At 31.8% G+C, this 15705-nt stretch overlaps 1 protein-coding gene across 1 annotated transcript in view; it reads left to right on the plus strand.

Annotated features, from left to right (window-relative positions):
- nolo (no long nerve cord) overlaps positions 1 to 14532 on the plus strand; it is a 600625-nt gene extending 586093 nt beyond the window's left edge. The window contains exon 24 of the mRNA XM_069832206.1: positions 5961 to 14532. Coding sequence (XP_069688307.1) covers positions 5961 to 6073 — 113 coding nt within the window. The 3' untranslated portion in view covers positions 6074 to 14532. The remainder of the gene's footprint in view (positions 1 to 5960) is intronic.
- Positions 14533 to 15705: the final 1173 nt, after the last annotated feature.

Consider the following 15705-nt stretch of genomic DNA (forward strand, 5'->3'; position numbering starts at 1 on the left):
AACGAATTTCTCAGAAACTACTTAACCAAAATGAATGAAACTTTGCACACACATTTACCTTAATATATTACAGAAATTGATGAAGAATTACATATGTGGGACTATTGATTGCATAACAGTGACTAATTATGCATTGAAAAAAGTATGAAATTTAAGAATATTAAATTCTTATAAGTTGCAAAAATTTTTTTTATTTGTATGACTGTTCTATAATACTTGCCTGTTCGTTAATTGCCTTCTTATAAGTCATTTTTGAAGTGTGCAAAGTTTGAATCAATGTTCTATGATATTTTCTGAGAAAATGGTGCATAAAAATTACTATATTTTTAAGATCAATTATTTTTAATTACAAAATGAAAATTTCAATATCATCGAAACTACACCTCCAATCTGCTTCATATTTACACAGTATATGCACACATATGTCTAAAATTTCGTTACAGTGGCTCAAGTGTGTCCCAAGTTATTGAAGTTTCAATGTAAATGTGAAAATTACACTCCTTCAGTCTTTAATCTCCCCTTAAGTTGTTGCAACAACTATATTTATACTTACAGAAAATGAAAATTCGGTATAATTTAGAAAAAAAACAATTAAAATTTAATTATCTGCTCTCCTTAAATTAGGATCCCATAGAATTTTTATGAAAAATCGAGATATTTACAGAAGGTTTAAGGAAAATACTGGGACATAAAAAGATAAAAGATGCATTAAAATGTAGTATCTTTGCTAGAAATGAGTTTCAGTGCTCACTAGTTTAAAACCAAACAGTGTTAATGTTACAAATTAGGAAAAGTAGTGAGTTTTGTTCTAAGCATACCAGGTACAGTAAAACCTCGATAAGACTTGCCTGCTTATTATGCTATCCTGTGTAATACCTTTTTTTGTCCAGTCCCTGCACATTTCATATATAACGCCTTTATAAAATACCCCGTTTGTTGTGCTCAAGTCCCGCATAATACGCTGATTTTGTGGAATATTTTCGATGTAATTTTCAGCAATGTACTGTAACAGCAATGAAACATTTTGGTCATTGAACTCACTGGTGCCATTAACCTGAAAAGTATTGCTATTCGATCCTTTATCTGCGCATTTAAACCTTCATACTTCTTACCTTAGTATACCCCACCCTCTTGTTACGCTCTCTTATTCAACTCCTTACCTTCGTGGTTAAAGCCTACATACATTTACGATACCTCACCCTCTTGCTAACCCTCTCTCTCAAACAGCATTCCTCACTCGGCCGTAATAAAATTCTGGAAATTTTTGCTGGGCAGTTTGTTGTCCTTTTGTGTATTGAAGTGCCTGTGAATGTGATTACAATGGGTGTTAAACGAAAAGCCTTTCTGTATCGGAAAAATTGGAAATCTTACGAAAGTACGATGAGAACAGTACTCTTACTCAGGAACGACTCTCTGATTCATTAGGAATCCCATCATCGACATTAAGAACGACAATAAAAAATCGCGACTCAATCACTACAGCTGCGACATCGTCGGGAGGATATAATCGCAGAAACTGAAGTGTGGTAAACATGAGGACTTGGAGAACACGCACAAGGCAAACAAATATAAATGGCTTTTTTTTTCGAAAGAATTAAATACAGTACATATTGTAAATGTCTTTGACGTACAGTACAGTAATTACATCATGGAGTAATACTGTGTTACCTTTCATGAATCATGTATTTCAATAACGAAAAATGCTAATAGATACTGTATATAAGTCAAAATTAGTATAAGTTACCTGCCTAATACGCGGTCCCGGTTAATATGCGTTTTGCACACGGTCCCTTGAACAGCATCTTATCAGGGTTTTACTGTAGTGATACTCATATAGTGAGGATATTTTCTCTCGTGAACAATAAGAGGACAGGTATTCGAAACAAGTGCGTGACACATCTAATCAAATCAAAATTGCAAATTATAGTAAACTTGAAATTCTCATGCAGGGAATTTTTACAATTTGTTAAAGATGGTGAAAACTATTAACGAGGAAAAATCTGCCTAAAAACAGGTACTCATAATTTAAGTCTAACTGTCAAAGTGTAAAATAAAGTTTTTTTTTAGTAATTGAACTAAATAATTTGTTGATTTCTTAGCTTCCCATATTTTCTTTAAAAGAATTGAAAACCCCAGTGTGTGTCGATGTGAGATGGGGAGTCTGAATGAGTGTAAGATTATTGATGTGTTTGAATGCAAGATAGTTGGTGTGTTTGGATGTGCGATTGTTTATGTGTGTGAACATGAGTTTGTGGGTGTATGTTAGGTATAAGATTGTGGGTGTGTGTGGATATGATAATGTGTGTGCGTGCTGCGTGTGTGTCTATGTTAATGTAGGGAGTACATAAATGTGTGTGTGTGTGAAAGAGATTTTGAGAATACATATTAAAAAAAATATTCAATTGCGAACATTTAAAAGTGGGCATTCAACATACACTGCTGGAATTAAATTAAAATTCAAATCCCCATATGTTATCATTTTCCAATACATACTTTTATTTGAGCATTTCAGTTAACTTCTTGGGATTTGAAGTATCCCTACTTGATATAAAAATGTTGCAAGAAAATTATTTAATAACTTTTAATTAATAAAAAAATAATATTGTTACCAGAATGAATATAACCGGTATTTTTATTTTAAACAACATATTCACTTGATTTATCAGGTTCTGTGTATAAATTAATACCAGTACCTATTTTATTTAAGTCATGTACATTGCTACATACATGAAAATCTTTATCGTTTCTTTTGTGCTTTTAAAATTTGAACTGATAAGAATTTAATATTGAACTCATACATAAATACATCTGCCTATTTAATTCTATGTAAAAGTTTATTTTAAGATTACGTACAGTAAGTATTATATGTAAAGTATAATATTACTAACCTTATCTAGTTTAGCAATTTAGAAACTTGAGAACACCATAACATTACATAAATTACACATCAGTAGTAATTTTAAATTTGTTTATAAGAATATTACTGTAGTTCTACATATATACTAACCATTAATGTTCTCCAAACCTCTGGTGTAAAATTGAGTTATTTTGTCCCTATAATGGATCAAGTTCACACTACTGAGTGTCGAGGATTAAGGTAATATTTCTCAAATCTTAGGATGTATGGTATGTAGCACCTAGATGCATTGCCTGCTCTTCACACATGAGTTCTTGAAATTGAGATGCTAACTCACTAGGAGCATGGAAGTATAATTATGGGAATGATATGCATACAGTTAAACATAATTTTACAATTACTGTAAGAAGTACTGTATTGTTGCTTTCATTTATCAATTGGATTGTGAAGTAACACATCATTGTGAAATTTAAGACTTTCACAGTCAACTGTTTCAACTCTGTGTTGGAATACACTCTATGGAATATTTCAGAACTACCAGTACTTACCAGTTCAGTGTTCAACCACAGTCTACTATATACAGTCGCGAAGCTCAATATGTAGTAAAAATGCAAACATGGATAGTTGCCCACCACTAGGATCGCTACTATCGCCTCATCATCGCAGATCTCTCTCCTAGCAGCCGACAAAATATGTTACACTTTCATTGTGTTCTTTTGGAAAAATTAACACCTTCCTTCCATTATTGAAATATTAAATGCATAAAGTTAATTTATTATTTAGGTAATAAAGTATATTAAATTCCACCATAAACTCGAAGATACCTGCAAGAAATAGGTTAATATTATTTTTGTTTGTGCAAAACGAACTGAAATTTACTATAATCGCTTCACTCATTCAAGATTATAGCGATAATTAACTATGAAACCAATAAATATTAATTTGCATTTCCCTTTACAACAATAATAATGGAAATATGAAATAACTTATGTATGTGTACCGGTACTTGTAGTGTAGGCTTACGTAGTTGAGGTTAAGCAATAATAATCACACCAGAATTGGAAATAAAACGTGATTAATAAATTTTATTGTAATAGACTTTTTCTACGTCTCTAAGAAAGTAACAAATAAAAATAACAACAAAATTAACAGCTATAATTAAAAACATATCCTTTGAAAAAAAAAAAAGTAGGCCTAAGCAATAATAATCCCACCAGAATTGAAAATAAAACATGATCAATAAATTTCATTAAAACAAACTTAATTTTTCTACGTCCCTAGTAAAATATTATTATTCCAATTATTGTATTTTAGCCATTAACATTTTCATTACAACCAATAACGAACATTTCACAAGCATCAATGTGAAATATGCAACGAGCTAGCACTCGATGGAAATACGATTCAGTCCAAAGTCGACCGTGGACAGTCTATTGTTTCTAGTTGCTAACTGCTTGGAGCGCTTTATCACGAGATTTGCAAAAAATCACCTCAAGCTTCGCGACTGTATATAGTAGACTGTGGTTCAACGCTTAAGGCCATATTCATAGACATCCTTAGCGCTGGCTTCCGGTAGATGATCAGCGAACTAACGTTTTTCGTATTCCTAAACCAGTGTTAGCGATATGATCTGATATGAATCCTGTACAAGTAATCAGTCGATAACCGGGGCTAGTTTAGCACGCTCATAGCGCTGGCTAGCGAAATGTCTATGAATAGCACCCTTAGTTTTTAAATTCTGGAGAGATTGTATTTCAACATGCTGTTAAAGCACTCATAAATTTTATAATAATATTTTCGTAGTTTATTTACATACACTTGAATTATAGACGTGGAAAACCCTTTTTCTTTTTATACTATCTATGCATTATCTTGACTGGCATCTCAGTTTTATAAATAATTCACTAGCATCACTGATCTTGCTTAGCTAGAAACCTTGCATGCTTGCATAATATACTGTACAGCATGTTGCAAGAGGCTCGTGTATTTGTTACATTTAAAATCCCGTAATTCATTGATATCTTACTGCTAAGAACTAGAAACTCCTAATTTCGATCAAAAGCACAGCTCTATTGCTTTCTAGTTGAAATTTTAAAACCACAAGACTGTTTAGTAAAAATAAAAAAAAATGTTACGATACCATTACTGATACCAACAAAGTTTAGCTTCTAATTTCTGTAGGTTGGATTTAATTAGGTTAGGTTAAGTTAATGGCAAAGATTTGTCAATTGCCAGTATATAAAGTGCAGTAGGATTCCTTAACTTTCTTTAATTCGTACGTATTAGAAAATAATTAGTCTACACTGTTAACATTATAAACATACGATGAATTCTTGTCCTGAACCACCAATATGATCTTGTGTAATCTAACCTATAAAACCTTGAGTTAATATTTTTCTAGTAAAACAAAGAAAGCAATAAAAGCACGAATATAAATTTTAAGTTCTGTTTCCTGTGTATCAATGCTGAATAATTTTGTAGCTGGTACAGCATCCTTAGAACAAACAGACGTAAAATTACAATGTACGAAGTACAATAGTTTTTATTAATACCGTTACCGTAAGTTTAATAATTTAAGCGACATGAAGAATTCCTGTCTTGAGCCACAAACCTCACCTTACTTAATGTGACCTAAAAACTAGGAGTTAGACATTTCCTAGCAAATACTAAAAACCACAATGCTATGTAATTACTGTAATAAAAATGCTACATACTGTAAAGTTTAACTTGTCTTGTATTAGACTGTTTTTAGTTAGAAATCAGATGAAAAATTCAAATTTCTCGTTTATTTTTGTTTTTGATTCACAGTAAGTATCATAAGCTCAATACTTGTTCAGTTTAAACATATTTGATTAAATTTTTCCCGAGTTGTTAACCAAAACTTAGCCTTGACTAATTTAAAAAACACTTAGAAGTTGAACTTTACCCCCGTGTTTTACCAAATTAACTTGTGATGTCTAGTTCATACTATAAAACACAAGTTTTGATCAGTATAGTAAGAGCTTCTAGTAAGAACTAAGTATAAATGGATTTCGGGTTTTTGCTGTAACATATTCACACAAACTTACGAAGATATTGATAATTTAATATTTTTCATTTTCAGTGTCAGAATGTAAAGATCAGTCCAAATACTGCCAAAACGTGAAGGCGATGAACATGTGCAGAGTGCATCGGTATCAACATCAGTGTTGCCAATCCTGTCGGAACAAGGGCTAGACACTACAGACTTCAACATGATAGCAATATAAGATGGAATGGTGCTGTGTTATCAGTGAGCATTCCCATGACATTTTCGTACAGGAGCTGGGGACATATATCCACATACTAGTAATGCAATCCATTCTTACATATTATATATGTTTGCCTCTGCTATGGTCATCAGCAGGAAGACTGAACTGGAAACGGAGCTTTCCCCAATTTCTTTTGCCGCAGCTCTCCGGTATCGTAGTTCTTTATAATTACGTTGTGCTACTGTTGTGGCGGCGGTGGATACACCTGCGGTGGGTGCATTGTGATCGTGATAACAGTGTTTATTTTGTATGACACAGCACTTCTTAAAACTGCACTCATCTGGAGATGGTTAGATGAAGGTTTGTGCTTTCTTCATTTAGTGGTGGTCTGTTTATGCAGATTGCACAGTAGTTGGAATGCAAATGGAGATATTTTAAATTCACTAGTTAATATAAATCACAGTTCCACAAATTATGACTGTCATATAGGCTAGTAACTTAGGCCCACATTACTACTACTACTACTACTACTACTACTACTACTACTACTACCACCACTACTACCACTACTACTACTACTACTACTACTACTACCACCGCTACTACTACTACTACTACCACTACTACTACTACTACTACTATTACTTCTACTACTACTACTACTACTACTACCACTACTACTACTACTACTATTACTTCTACTACTACTACTACTACTACTACTACTACTACTACTGCTGCTGCTGCTATTACTGTTACTATTACTGCACATACTACTAAAACTACTGCTATTACCACTACTACTATACATACTACTAAAACTATACCGTATTAGCATTTCCACTACTGCTATCATTACTAACTACTATTGTTACTACTATAATGCTGCATTACTATTTACTACTGGTATTACTACTACATATACTGGTACTACTAAAACTACTACTATTACCATTACCACTATTATTACCACTGAAACTACTACTACTGCTACTATTACTACACATACTACTGAAACTACTGTTAACCAGTAAGCTACTACTTTTCCTCCTACTACTACTACTACTACTACTACTACTACACTTATCATTACTACTACTATTCCTGCTGCTGCTACTACTACTGGTATTACTACTACTACTACCACCAGTACTGTTAGTCAACTGCTGCTATTACTACCTAATACTAAACGACTGATAATATTACTATAATGTTACATTACTACTTACTATCAGTAATACTGCAGCTACTATTACTACACATACTACCAAAACTACTATTACCAGTACCACTATACTACACATACTCGTAGGTACCACTAAACCTTTTACTACTACTGCTACTATTACTTCTGCTGCAACTACTACTACTACTACTACTACCAATCTGTTAATCTACTGCTATTGTTGCTAACTACTACCATTATTACTATGCATATGTTACTGCTGAAACTACTGAAATTACCATTACTACTACACATAGTACTATTAAAACCACTTACTACTACTACTACTACCACCACTAAAACTACTACTACTGCTACTATTACTACACATACTACTGAAACTACTGTTAACCAGTAAGCTACTACTTTTCCTCCTCCTCCTCCTACTACTACTACTACTACTACTACTACTACTACTACTACTACCAATCTGTTAATCTACTGCTATTGTTGCTAACTACTACCATTATTACTATGCATATGTTACTGCTGAAACTACTGAAATTACCATTACTACTACACATAGTACTATTAAAACCACTTTTACTTCCACTACTACTACTACTACAACTACTACTACTACTACCACCACTAAAACTACTACTACTGCTACTATTACTACACATACTACTGAAACTACTGTTAACCAGTAAGCTACTACTTTTCCTCCTCCTCCTACTACTACTACTACTACTACTACTACTACTACTACTACTACTACCAATATCTGTTAATCTACTGCTATTGTTGCTAACTACTACCATTATTACTATGCATATGTTACTGCTGAAACTACTGAAATTACCATTACTACTACACATAGTACTATTAAAACCACTTACTACTACTACTACTACTACTACTACTACTACTACTACTACTACTACTACTACTACCACCACCACTAAAACTACTACTACCACCACTAAAACTACTACTACTGCTACTATTACTACACATACTACTGAAACTAGTGTTAACCAGTAAGCTACTACTTTTCCTCCTCCTCCTCCTCCTCCTCCTCCTCCTACTACTACTACTACTACTACTACTACTACTACTAGTACTACACTTACCATTACTACTACTATTCCTGCTGCTGCTACTACTACTACTACTACTGCAGTACCAATACTATAATACTACTATTACCCCAAATACAGTAGGTAGTAGGATTACTCTCAATTTTGTTACTTCTACTATTACTGTTTCATACTTCAGGCCTACAAATTAAAAAATGTACAAATCAGACTTCAAACATGCATTTGATACCATATGTCTGTTCATTTCATTGTGCACATTGTTGTTTACGTAGAAAACAAGTGACAAATTAAGCAAAATCGTTGCTAGTTACGATAATTAGAATTAGACCACCATTACGTAAATATGGTATTTGTTCCAAATTGGAGAATTTTTACTAAATACCGCATCAGTAATCTCTGACATAAATGAACTATAAGCACATAATTAATAGATCCAATGTACCGGTAAGTAATACATATTCAGTCATCTCCCCATAAAAGTATTCTGCACTCTTGCTATCCGTGGACAAAGAATGTATGAAGTTTGATCACAGTAAGAAATGATACACATTCTTTATCTGTTTCACATGAAAGTGTCTGGTGATTATTCTCGAAACTCGTATATTTCAGTTCAAGTTTTAAAGAAAAATTCTCTCAGTGAAGTTCACTTAGTTATTTTAAGAAATTATGATTAAACAGGTACGAATGATCTCTGTTTGACTTTGTAGATTACATTTGAAATAAACACTTTACTGTGAGTTGAAATAGAGGAATATATATGCTGTAAAATGTCAGAGATTTATTACTGAATTTTATCGACTATACAAGAGGTTAGTGCTCTGAAGTGATATTTTGTTTGTTGTAATGTAATAAGCATCTCCAGTTGGGTGTAAACTGTGAAGAAGCAGCCGAGCAGACGGTATTTATCGAGCTCTCTTATAGTCCACATCATGCCAAATAGTCCTCATTGGATTCGTGAAGCACAGAAACGACTAAATTGTGGTACCACATGAACTTTCCAAAGATATTCTCTGCTTCCTTGTGAACCCTTCTCTATGTTGAGTTGGAAGGCATGATGTGTGTTCGAAGGTAGTCACCCCTCTCCATTCCTCACTTGTCTCTGGACTTTTCCTTTTATCAGCAATGTAAGATGCATGCAGATTTATTACTAAGATTTCAAGCATTGTTGTATGAATGAAAAAAAGAAAAAAGATATTTATTGTTGTACTTATATAAAAACCATCTCAGTCAGGGTGTGTGTTCCAAGGAGAGCATCAGCATCGACATTTAGATACTGGAGAAGTGACGTCATTATTATAATTAAGAGTGAAGATCTTACATAGGTACATTTAAGTCAACGTACATGTTTTGTTTTGACTCGCATATTTTATCAGTTTTTATCTTCTTGCCTTTCATTAAAGGATATAAATATGTATGTAAACTATATGATACAAATTGTTAAGCAACATTCCAAAACAAGAAGTTGTACATTGCTTCGTTTGGGATAATGTCATGCCATAAGAATTCAGGAAGACCAATATTTTAATATAAAATTTCTTATTCTTTAATTTTAATAAATAAATACATATTCTCCCCTTTTAAATGTAATCAAATTATAAATTTATATTTAAAGTTACATGAGAAGCGAACACAGTTCAGAGATTTTGAATTGAAGGTGTACATAATTATTGCATTTTGGTCCGTCAACATGACTCTCGTATAATCAGTAAAATAAATAATAAACTTCTTAAAAACAATAAGCTCTGGAGTTATCGGTACCGAATACTAGTTGGCTACCATGTTAGTTCTGATAGAATTATGAAGGTTATAAGGCAACATCTGGTGCGGAATGCATTAAAATTGCGTAAAACCCATAGGCTACATAAATCGAAATGGCAACTGCGCCCTGACTCCTCGGAGAGCATTACTGCCCCAATTTCGTAATCCCGCCGCCCTCCGGGCCTCCTGTGACTGACTGAAGGGGCCAACTGCGGGGTGCAAATCTTAATATTGTAGGTAGATTGATTCACTTTAGTGTGTTGCACCATATTGGTACCAAGCACCATTTTTTTAAATGAAATGCCAGATCGGTTCTCCTTTACGATTTTGAAAGATCAGAGTGCTGAGGGCGCAGATATGTTAAGTGTATATATTGTAGGGAACATTGCATTGTAGGAAAACTGTACATATGAACAATATATTTATGAAATATGGTTCACTTGTTATTTTCTTTTTGACCGTTCAGGGAAGAATTGCCAGTAACCTCGAGTCAGAGCTGTTTGCTTCCTGACGTAATTTTTGTGACATTCCCTAGCTATTTTAAGTATGTGATATTGCGTTGAAGCATTTAGATGTACTTGGAGAACATATCACTCGGCAGAAGGACATTGTTGCAACATAATGGCATGTAATGAGGACATAGTTATTTTTTCTCCTGTTTACTTGCATTTTGAAACTAAATATGTCTCAAAATTAATCTTAACAGACTGGTACCTGTATAACTTATTCACGATTTAAGGCAGCAGTTTCAAAGAAACATTAATTTTATTAAATTAAATTTTGTATTAATCTATAATCTTTCAACACTGTACTGCCACCACTGTCTATGATATTATTATAGGCTAAGTAGCCTATAAAATTTCAGATGCATGTGCATTTATCACTTCTTAAGCTGTTTTTATAACATTTTACGATTTAGTGTCAGGTTTCTTTGAGACTTTAGATATAATGATAAAAGGTCAAGGATTTTATCGGTACTAAAGTTGTTTTTATATTTTTTACAATTACCGGTGTACAGCATATAAGTAACATAAACCTTTCTTCAGTGCCAGTTGTAGTTTAGTCACTACCCGAAAACAGGTTTGAACCTGAAAGTGACACCAATAAGGCATCACTCGTGAGGCAACTAAGCCAGGAGAAAGAAAGTTACTTCTTTCCATTACAAAATAAGACCAATATTTTTTCCCTTGTCTTAAATGCAGAACATAACAAAATTCGACAAAATTTATAGGGGCAAGGCAGAGTTTATAGAGTTGCATTTATTGTAGTATTTGTGAATATGTGGTAAGGGTAAGAAAAGAAAATCGAGTCAATAAAGTAAGAAATCCTACAGGAAAAACTGCAGTCCAGCTGTATTTATTGAAAGTGTCGAAGGAAAAAGAAAAAAAAAATTATACAGAGAGAGAAAAATGAAGCAGCACTGAAAATGAGTTACCTTGCCATTGGTTCTGTGCTTACCAGATTGAAGAACTGTCCCTATGTGTATTAAAACTAAAAATTTGTTGATTAATATTATTCCTTTATTTTTAGTGGTTAACTTGTCCACTCCCTTCCGATGGACTTTGCTTATAACACAAACTACAATAGAAATAGATACAATCTGGACTTCATGACAATATTTTTTAAGGGCACTTGATAGGGATTGCCAGTTGTTCCATATCAGTATGTTTTACCTTACCGGTACTGGTACCCCTAAAGAAATTGAATTTTCTTAGGAAGTATGGCAGATAGACAAAACAATGTCACCAGTTATTATAACACATATTTTGTTGAATTGGTTGATACCTGCAATTAATAAGTAGCGTTGTTTTCTTTGAGTTGATAATAATTGAACACTGGAGTGAAAATTTCTGATTTTTATTTTTAACTGATACCATTTTCTCAGAAACTGTTTGTTACCTCTTGATGAAAAATTTTATACACAATGTTAATTAGTAGTTTCGCAACAAACGAGGAACAGCCACCAGCAGAAGTGGATAAGGAAAAAAAGAATATCTACAATCCTACCATTCCATATTACCTCCAAAAGTACCAGCTAGAAGAACTTGAAGTAATCGGACTTCTGGTTGGAGCAAGAGGTACCGCTACTCTTTTCATGAAAGATGTGTTTAAGAGGCTTGGAATACCTACATCTATTATTCTGATTGTAACTTTAGCTGCATTGAAAGGATCAATTGCTCTCCTGAAGCATCATCTATATTCGAAATAAAACCAAGTTCATTAGCATTCTTTATTTTTTTGTAACACTTGCCTCTCTAAAACTAGGTATATTTCCACCAATCACAAAATGTATTTGCAGCTATGTTCTTGTAGGAGTTTCATTGTCAAAACAAAATTAATGGTTCACTGAACTTGTAAACATTTATATGGTTAAGTACTCTTTGTCCCTTGTGGCAGCTCACGAATAGTGAGATGATTTCTAAATTTCAAAGCTTTTTTGATATAAAGTCTCAATTATCTTGTTCTAATCAATCAATATCATAATTTTGATTATGTTAATTAATAAATTAAAAAAAAACAAACATTATGACTTTACGTCGACAAAACTTTTACCTACAATGTCACAATACTAATACACAATGTGTATAAAATTTTTCATTAAGTTTTCACGAATAGTTTCTGAGAAAACGGTATCAGACGAAAATAAATTAATAAATAATTTTCACTCCAATGTTCAGTTATTGTCAACTCGAAGAAAATAATCCTAGTTACTTAATGTGAGTATCAATCAACTCAACAGTGCCTGTTTTATGATTAATGAAAATTTTGTTTGTCCCCTACTATAGTTCTGGAGAAAATTAAATTTCTTTTGAAGTAAGGTGAAGCATACTGGAACGGCTGGCAATTTCTATGAAGTGTCCTTAAAAAATTTTAACGTATTTTTTATACTGGTATTAAAACTTCGCCATATTTTAATAGAAGTTCTTTCATTATTTCAACTGATTTTGATTTTGAGCTATTAAATTTGTAACTATCGTCCATGTTGTAACAATGTCCTTCAGTAGTGATGTTCAAAACACGTATTTTCTGCAATCAACAGTGACTTTTATATTGTGAAAAGTGCATTTTGGTGCTTAATGTTTCAGTTTAAATGAAATTTTTTTCTTTGGAAACAAGAGAGATATGTAACTACTACAATCATGAAATAAATTATCAAACAGTTTTGCGTACTCATGTCAATATAACTATTATTATTATTATTATTATTATTATTATTATTATTATTATTATTATTATTATTATTATTATTATTATTACTTTCATTACTCTTGAAGACATTTTGAAAATGCCGTGTTACATAGTTTTAGTAATGTAATTTGGCAACAATCTTACGGTATTTGTTTTAATTTTATTAGATTTTGAGCCAAGTGTTGAATAGAATATCCTGAAACATGGTTTATCTATTTATGTACTATGCACACGGCAAGTCACTGAAATTTTATACTAAAGTACAGTGAAACTTCTCTATTGCAAATTTTAAAATGCAGTTAAAGGTGTTTATAAAGTTTTAATGTATAATTGTGTCATTGCTTATCATTGATAATATGAAAAAGGATTAGCATTCACATATTATTATTTTTCTTGCTAATCTACTTCAGTAACTTTCTTACTCATTTATCATATTAATTTAACATTTTTGTTTCTATAAATAATTTCAGACTCAGCATTTGGCTTTATACAGTAAAAAATTTTAGAGACAGAACAGTAATAACCAAAAACATAATATTAAGTACCGTACATTAAATCATAAAACAGCTCTAAATTACGTTGTAAATCTATTTCAGAATACCAGTACTGTAGGTATTAAAAATAAAATGCAGTATAGAACCATTACTGTATATCGTAACATCATGCAAAAATTTAAACACTATATATATCGGTAGGTATTTAATCCAGATAAGACTGACGTCCTATATATAGGACACCGGACGTTTCACACAAATATGTTAATAACAATGACTATGACAGACTAAATATAAGAAAAAAAAATTGGAGGCAATTTATAACACATAAGGATTATGGTATCATGATTGCCGACTATGAAAATCTTACACAGCAATGTTAAAAAAATAAAACGTTCCGTCCTATATATAGGACGTCAGTCTTATCTGGGTTAATAAATTTCCTTAATATCTTTAGAAAGTTAAAAAAAATATTCTAAATTCAGGCTTGATTTTTCTCAGATAAAACAATAACCGAATACGAATAATGTTCTTCTTTTCTTTATCCACATAAGTAGGCTTACAAGATGCACGGTAAGGTACCAGTATCTATCTAACCTTACTGATAAAGTGCCATCAAGTATTTATGAGACTGGAAAGTATAACATATCAAATTTCTCTAACGACTGTCACTTTTAATATGGAACATTCAGAATGAGGTATTGATTCTAACCTGTCGCATTTTAGTCCCCAATTTTCACTGTTCTCGTAGCACAAAGAAATATATTAATGATAATCATTGTATGCATACCGTTACTGTTTAAAATGCGAAATTACCAATTTTTAAAATGCTAATTTTTAGTTTATATTAATTTGAATTTTTTACCATACAGAACAGAACAGAACAGAAATGGTTAAATATTTCTCTCACAGAAACATAAAAGAGGCGAAAGAACTTGTCTAGTGTGAAATGTAAATTAGAAATTGTATAGTTGTGACATGATTAATTAGAAATGAATCATTATTTTCATTATTAACGGCAGAAAGGAAATATAATATCAAATAGAAGCCTTGTGCAACATTGAAATAAGAATTAAATGTATGTGGTACATAATTTTCCTTAGATACGGTACTCATTCAGTGTTATGAATAAAAATATTTCATTATTTAATTATTCATGGTAAAATCTGTCCGATAAAATACTACACAGTTATTTACCTGGTGTTGAGTATATGTAACTTGAAATAAATTCGTTGTATGTACTGGTACCAAGGACAATTGGAATTTTTTAGATTATATTTTAATTTCCCATATCAATTAAGGAAAAGGTTTAATTTTTGGCTTGTGTATATTTTATAAAACTTCTTCAATTACTTGTTCATAAGATTTGATGAAATATTATTTAGCATCCTATTCATAATAAGCACAAGTTTTTACTAATAGTCACTGATGACATCATTTAGATTATTTACTCCGTGTTTTTTAAACCTAATACATATTTATCATCTGTCTTTATTTTCACGGAACGAAAAACCATAAACTGCAAAGGATATTAAGAAAACCAATATAAAGTTATTTCTACTGAAAATATTTTGTTGAATAGAAATTAAAGTTATATAATCTAATGCCAAAAAAAGTTTGTAGGATTTTGAGTACAGAGAAATAAATATAATTTGAATTTATTTTGATTTTCTATGTGCACTTCACATACTTCGAGGCACCTCTTATGAAAACACTGTAATAAAGTAAGTTGAGAATATAAAATAAATTATGAAACTTAATTTACAAGGTAAACTAACCACAAAAATGTAAATTTATCCCACAATTAATGAATTCATTGTGAACCATTTATAACTCTTTTGTTTAAAAAAATTAATCCTTGATTATGAACATGATTAATGTAAATAAATTAAATTGCGTAAGCAGTAAC

This window comes from Periplaneta americana, chromosome 8 (genome assembly GCF_040183065.1).
Source record: "Periplaneta americana isolate PAMFEO1 chromosome 8, P.americana_PAMFEO1_priV1, whole genome shotgun sequence".
In the NCBI taxonomy this organism is placed as follows: domain Eukaryota; kingdom Metazoa; phylum Arthropoda; class Insecta; order Blattodea; family Blattidae; genus Periplaneta; species Periplaneta americana.